A 7,189-nucleotide genomic window follows, 5' to 3' on the forward strand; every position below is an offset into this window, starting at 1 on the left:
GGGGGGTGGGGGGCGGCCAGCGGGCTCGCCGCCATGTTGGGAGTGGCCAAGCGGGTCACCCTTAAAGGGCCCGCACGGCCTGAGTCCAGGGAGAGACCCCGTTACCATGACAACACCCTTGTCGTCCCACCCCCCCATGGCTCCTCACCACCCCACTGGTACTTCCAATGGTAGACTCGCTAAAAGCTCTAAAAGAGTGGGGAGGGGGCAGAGAAGTTCCCCCACAGGTCATTGATGGGTCATTGATAGGTCTTTGAAGACTCCACCCAGCCAATTTTTAGCCTTTTGTCCCCTGCCTCCCATCAGCTACCTTCCAACCACAAGCTCACTCCCTCCTTCCCAATCATTCACACTGGACTTCAGCACCTCCATGCCCCTAGAGTTGCCCTAGGTCTTCAGTCCTAACTCACCTTCTCCACCCAGTTCCCAGGATCACAGCTTCCAGGACTACCCCATCAGACACACATCATGGCCTGTTGTCTTGTCTTATCCACCATGTATCCAGGTATCTAACCACCTAGCCATCTCATCCACTTGCTCCGTCTATCAATCACTCATCTACCTATCCAATCACCTAATCACCTATCCACCCACCCCTCCAACCATCTATTAATTCACCCAAACACCCACTCAATCCACCCATTCACTTCCCATCTACCCACCCATTCATCCAGCACTCAAGCAAATACTCATTTATCCACATAACCAAGCAAGTACCCAACCATCCCTACATACAACTTTCCTCCCAGCCCCCCAAATATCCATCCACCAGTTTGCCTATTGATTTGGCCCCTCCACTAGCATGTAAGTTCCATGAGGCCAAGAGTCCTGTCTAGTTCATTATTGTTTCTCCACTGCCCAGTTCTCAGGAGTCTCAGGAGACCTCAACATATGTACATATGACATATATAATCACAACATTCAAAAAATTTTTTTCTTACTATGAACCAGGCCTTTTCTAGGCAGACATACCCAATCTAGTTAACCAACTACCCAACTACTCACCTACTAGGTCAAACATCCAGCAAATGCTAACCTATCCGTCTGCCATTTGCTCCACCCACTGTACCCCTCACCCATCCACTCACCCATGATTCGAATGACTCGTTTACCCAATCATTCATACACAGTATCCAACCATCTCCACACCTGACTCCCTTCCTTTATCCGCCTCCCAGACCCATGGCCTCCATGACATGAGGAAGGCCTGAGAAGATGCTCTCACTGTGGGATTGGGAGGTTGCCAGGGTTGGAATTCATGCTTCATTGAGAAGCAGGTGCTGCCTATGACAATGGTGAATATCTTTTATCGAATGCCTTTATGTGTCCTCTCACTGTGTAGGGAAATTTACGTCCATTTCACAGAGAAGAAAACGGGCTTTTAAGAGAATGAAGGTCTAAGGTCACACAGCTGGTGACAACTTATGTATATGGCCCTCTCCATGAGACTTCTAATTAGGGGAGAATTTGGGAGAGATGAATAGGGCTGGGGGCGGGGGCAAATGCCTTAGAATTGGCAATTCTTAGTGGGCAAAGAAACCAACAATTTTACTGAAATCAAGACTTTACTGGGCAACTTCATACTGCCAGAGGGGTTGGGACCAGCAGCTCCACTCCCCATTGTAGGCCAAGTAGGGCTAAGGCAAGGTCAGACACCCCCCCCCCCAAGACGGCTATCTCTCTGCTCCCAGACCACGTGTGGTGAGGCAGGATGGGCAGCTCAGGTGGTGTCTCCATTGAGGCAGGGTGCTTTGAGGGGCTGGGGTTGACTCCGAGACCCCCACGTCCTTGGAGAAAGCTGCAGGCTCTGGACAGCATCCCTCAGCTGAGCCTGAGTTCTCTCCATCTCATTTAGGCGGTGTTCCTGGGGAGGCAGTGGCGATGGGGCTCAGAACCCAGGAGAGGGCTGCACCCCAACCCTCGCTCCTCCACCGCCCAGACCTGTCCCAGGGCTCAGACGGCAGTCTCACCAGGCTTTTCAGACTGTGCCCTTCGTAGATTGGAAGGTTGTGCTTTGAATCAAACTCTGAGCTCCTGTGGGGGTCGGGGGATGGGGGCGAAGGTCAGAGGCTAAGGAGTCCCTTCCCGCTCCTGGTTGGAGTGCCAGGGATTCAGGGGGCGGAGCTTGGAGTGGAGGCGGAGCTTGTTAGACTGAAGGGCGGGGCCTAAATATGCTTGAAGAAGGGTCGGACCAGAAACTGGAATAGTTGGAATGATAGGACTTATCAATCATCCCTTGGAGGTGGGGCTTGGCCAGTCCTGAGTGGGGTCGTGACTGGGCTTGAGGGAGTGCCCAGGCTGAGATATCTCAGTGCCTGGCTCAGCCAGGTTGGGAGGGGCTGATGGAGGGGTGGGGACTGGATGAGAGAATCTGCCAGGGTCCTAGGCCGACCTTCGGGGGGTGGGTCCACCTAGGGGCAGGGCTCGCCAAGAGGGGCCCGGGCAGATTTTATTAGGGCGGGGCCGGAGTGGGGCTTGGTCGTGCCAGGCGTGCTTTGGGGAGGGCCTGGTCAGATCTAATTGGATCGGGCCCACCTGGGGGCGGAGCTAATGGAGAGGGCTGGGCTCACCCGGCACAGAGCCTGGAGTCCAGATCCTGCAGCTGACCCCGCAGCTGCTCCTGCTGCTCCGTCAAGGCCCGGATGTGGGTGCTCAGCGACTCCACGAGGCGGGACAGCACTTTCTGCTCCTCACGCAGAGCGGCCACCTCGCACTGCAGCTCTGCCAACTGTGGTGGGAGAGCAGCTGTAATCTGACCCGTTGTCCCGCCCCTGTGTCTCCCTGGAGACCCTGACCTTCCAGGCCCAAGTGTTCAGCGTCATCACCGGCCTGCCTAGTTGGGGAACATCCCTCCTGCTATACAGCTGGGGAGACTGAAGCTCAGAGAGGGTCGGGCTAGGCCCGGGGTCACACAGCGCAGCGAGCTTGAACCCAGGCTTGCCTGGCCCTTCAGTCTTCCCCAGTCGCGTCCCCGTCCCCAGTCCCCAGGCGGGGACCTGGGCCTGACCTTACCTTGTTCACAGGTCGGTGCTTGCCCAGTGCCTGGTTTCGGTCTTGCGGCTGGTCTATTTGGCGCTGCCAGGGTACCGACGGCTTCCGAGGCAGCGAGGCGGAGTCCCGGGTCCAAGGCCGGGCGCGGGGCGCCGCGCCCGTGCTCAGGGAGCCTTTGGGTCGCGGCCAGGGCCCCGCAGATTGGCGGCGGCGGGCAGGACGCCGGGTCGGGACACTCTGCGTGCGCTGCACCGGCCGGGGCCGCCGCAGGGGCCGCTCTTCCTCCGGCTGTGGCCGGGCCCAACTCTCTGAGCGGCGAACGCTGCGCAGAGACTGGCTCTTGGAGATGAGAGGGGTGTGCTTGGGGAGGTCCCGGGGGGCCAGGAAGCCAGGCTTCTCCCCTGCGGAAAGGCTAGGGGTGGGATGGAGGATCTCAGACCCTCTACTGGCCCCTGAGACGACTTCATCCTGACCTGACCAGAAGCGACCTCACCCCCAGGTGAACTTGTCCTTTTTTTTTTTTTTTTTTAAGACAAGGTCTTGCTCTGTCACCCAGGCTGGAGTGCAGTGGCTCCATCATAGCTCACTGCAGACTTGAATTCCGGAGCTCAAGCTATTCTCCAGCGTCAGCCTCCCAAATAACTAGGACTGCCAGCGCATGCCACTACACCCGGGTATTTTTTTTTTTTTTTGGTAGAAATGGGGGTCTCCCTATGTTGCCCAGGCTTGTCTTAAGTTCTTAGGCCTCAAGTGATCTTCCTGCCTCAGCCTCCCAAAGTGCTGGGATTACAGGCATGAGCCACTGAGCCTGGCTCCTGTCCTTGACTTCTAATACTGTCCTCTCTATGACCCTTGACATCACTCCACCCTAACCTCTCCTCTCATCCCCGACCTCAAACACACTGTGACCTTTGACCTGACCCTTTCTATAACCTGTGATTCCAGTCTGACCCTGGGCTTGACCTCTGCTCATAATGATCCATCTTCACCTCTGACCCCTGTCTGAGCCCTGCTCCTTCCTGTTCCCACCCATCAGACCCCAGACCAGACTTGAGGTTACCTGGAGTGGACCTGGGCCGGGGGCGGTGGGAGACGCATTGGCACTGATACAAGCACAGGCTGGCCCTCCTCGATGGCTTGCAGGATGGTGGGCAGCGGTTCCAGGGAGTCTCGGGTTGTCTGGTGAGGCATGAGACTGAGCAAAATCTATGTGGTCAGAGTCTCCCAAGCCTTCTTGCCTTCCTACTCTGGGTTCAGGCCATACCTGGTCAAGCTCAGCAAAGATTGTACAGAGCTGGGCATGCAGGACAGCCAACTGGAGGGCCAGGTCACCGCTACCCTGGTAACCACTGGGTGCAGCATCCACATCCACCATGGCCACCTGGTCCAGGAAGCGTTGCATGGCTGGCCCATGTTCCTCCAGGAAGCTATTCATGAAGCCCATGTAGGCCTCCTTCTCACCGAACCTGGATCAGGGCCAGGCTGGGTGGTTCAGGTCAGGCACCTGCCACCCCACACTCCCAGCATGGTCCCCCTCACCCCTAGCTTCCCAGTACCTACGCGGCATGGTTGGCGAGGTTCTGGATGACCTTGGCAATCAGTGTGAGGGTGCGGGCTGGGCCGGGTGCTGGATGTTCTGGTGCTAAACCAAAGAGGCTGGGTGCCAGGATGGCGGGGCACAGGAGCCGCAGGAAAAGGGAGGCGCACACCAGTCGGGGGCCCAGCACCTCAGAGCCACGTTCTTTGCATGCTTCTCGCCAGCTTGAGAACACGATGCCCAGCTCCGCAGGGAACCAGCTGGTGCAGAAGAGGCAATGAATGGTCAGATGGGGAGGCTATGGGCATAAAGATTAAAGTCATAAGGTTGGGAGTCCCAGAAGCATTGCATGACTAGTCCATGATCCTCCAGAAAGCTATTCATGAAGCCCATGTAGGCCTCCTTCTCACTGAACCTGGGGTCTGGGCTCCAGGATTGGGAATATCTGAGATAACAATGCTTGAGGTTGTGAGTCAGCATGGAGCCATGGCTTATGTGTAGCTATGGCAATCGCTAGGGATGATACTCTTATAGTTGGGGATACAAGGTCACATGAAGACAGAGGTTATGAGCTTGGATGTACTTATAATTAGACACGAGATTGGAGAGCCAGAGTACAAGATATAAAGTAGGATTGGGAATCCGGAAGTCACCTAGGGTCAGAAGTCACTTGATTGAAGTCAGGGATTAGGTATGCAGGTTAACCTAGGGTCAGAGGTCAAGGGATTGGAATCCCAGGTCTCCTGTGATCAGTTGCATGGGATTTGAGGTGGAGGGTCACTTAAAGCCAGGGATCATGGACTTGGGGCATCATCTGGAAGCAGAGGTCATAGGATTGAGATTCTATGTTAACTGGAGCCAGTGGCATGGAATTGGGTGTATGGAATCACCTGTGGTTACAGGACAAGGAATTGGGTCTCGAGTTACTTGGGGTCAGTGGTGATAGGATTGCATGGTGATAGGGTTGCCAGATGTAGTAAATGAAACTTCAGGACATCCAGTTAAACATGAATTTCAGATAACGGAGTGATTTTTATTTACATTTTTCCTTTTATTTGGGACAGGGTTTCACTCTGTCAACCAGACTGGAGTGCTGTGGCATGATCATAGCTCACTGCAGCCTTGAATCCTGTGCTCAAGCGATCCTCCAGCCTCGGCTGGGAATACAGGTGCATGCCACCATGCCTAGCTCATTTTTAAAAAGCTTTTTGGAGCAATAGAGTCTTGCTATGTTGCCCAGACTGGTCTTGAACGCCTGCGCCTGGGCTCAAGCAATCCTCTTGTCTCGGCCTCCCAAAGCATTGGAATTACGGGCGTGAGCCACCATGCCTGGCTCAAATGAGTAATTTTTTAGTATAAGCATGGTCCCAATAATTGCATCAAATTTAACTGAGTGTCTCCTGTATTTTATCTGGCAACCCTAAACTGGAGGTTGGGGCTAGCATGGTAAGCGGGGGTGGACTAAGGGGCTGGGGCCCTGATTCTCACTCGTAGGAATGGATAATGGTTTCGAAGACCTCCTCGCAGCTGTTCCGAAGTCTGGCCTGGTGCTCTGGCAGCTCCGAGGCTGGACACTTGCTGGGGTCCACTTCACAGTCCTCAGTGGAAGCACAGAGACGCCGCACAACCTGTCCTGCAGCCCAGCACAGCCAGATAGGGGCTGGGACCATGACCACCAAAACCCGCCACACCCATCCTCCAACCTTGTCTTCAGATTATTCCGGAGGCACCCGACATCTTGGGGAGCTCCCAGTTGTCCCCAGGATCCTAGCACCCCCAAAACACCACTCACTACCAGAATCCAGGTTGCTCAAGGACTCCTAGAACTTCACCCAGGTCCCCTAGCTCACCAGCAGGCCACTGACGCGGACTCTTCCCCCAGCTCACCCAGGGTCTCCTGGAGGTAATCCTGTGCCACGAGCTTCATGTACTCATCGATAGCCTTGGTGGCCAATGTGTTTTCCCGGAACAGCAACGCCTCACGGCCTCCACAGCGCGCCAGCTCCCCAGTGCCCAGGTCAGTCACCAGCGCCTAGGAAGGGCAGGGGGTCAGGTTGCACTGGATGCAGACTAAGTCCAAGGGAATTCGGATCCTTGGCTCCTCCCTCACACCAGAGGCACAGGCCCCGCCCCTCGTAGCTGATGCTTAGGCCCAGTCTTCACTGCTGGGGTTCATAACCGAGGCCAGAACTTCTAACCCTTACAGCAGAAATTTAAACCTTTTAGCGCTGGGGTTCAACCTGGGCCCCGCCCCTCGTGCGTGGTGCTCAGGCCCCTCTCGCGGCTGAAGCTTAGGCTCCGCCCTTCAAGGTGTCTCACCCGTTGTGAATGATAATTAGGCCCCGCCCCTCACAGCTGAAGCTCAGACCCAGTCCTTCAAAGTGCCCCGCCCCTTACAGGTACAGCTCAGACTCCGCCCCTCACAGCTGACGCTCAGGTGCTGCCCTTCAAGGTACCCCGCCCCTTACAGGTGACACTTGGACCACGCCCCTCACACAGCTGACGCTCAGGTCCCGCCCTTCAAGGTGTCTTGCCTCTTACAGGTGCAACTCAGGTCCTGTGCCCCAATTACCGCCCGAAGCGCGTTATCGGTCCACCCCTGGTCGCCCGGGTCCGCGCTGTCGCGGTGCCGTACCTGTGCCCGGCCGGTGGCCCGCAGCA

General features: G+C 56.0%; 1 protein-coding gene across 1 annotated transcript in view; it reads right to left on the reverse strand.

Moving 5' to 3' along the window:
• Positions 1-1,550: 1,550 nt before the first annotated feature.
• RASAL3 (RAS protein activator like 3) overlaps positions 1,551-7,189 on the reverse strand; it is a 14,549-nt gene continuing 8,910 nt past the window's right edge. The window contains exons 10-19 of the mRNA XM_011953410.1: positions 7,164-7,188; positions 6,416-6,560; positions 6,017-6,161; positions 4,552-4,788; positions 4,256-4,457; positions 4,052-4,170; positions 3,013-3,403; positions 2,571-2,728; positions 1,971-2,034; positions 1,551-1,864 (exon numbers count right to left, since the gene is read on the reverse strand). Coding sequence (XP_011808800.1) covers positions 1,721-1,864; positions 1,971-2,034; positions 2,571-2,728; positions 3,013-3,403; positions 4,052-4,170; positions 4,256-4,457; positions 4,552-4,788; positions 6,017-6,161; positions 6,416-6,560; positions 7,164-7,188 — 1,630 coding nt within the window. The 3' untranslated portion in view covers positions 1,551-1,720. The remainder of the gene's footprint in view (positions 1,865-1,970; positions 2,035-2,570; positions 2,729-3,012; positions 3,404-4,051; positions 4,171-4,255; positions 4,458-4,551; positions 4,789-6,016; positions 6,162-6,415; positions 6,561-7,163; position 7,189) is intronic.

This window comes from Colobus angolensis, unplaced genomic scaffold, assembly GCF_000951035.1.
Source record: "Colobus angolensis palliatus isolate OR3802 unplaced genomic scaffold, Cang.pa_1.0 Scaffold36, whole genome shotgun sequence".
NCBI lineage: Eukaryota > Metazoa > Chordata > Mammalia > Primates > Cercopithecidae > Colobus > Colobus angolensis.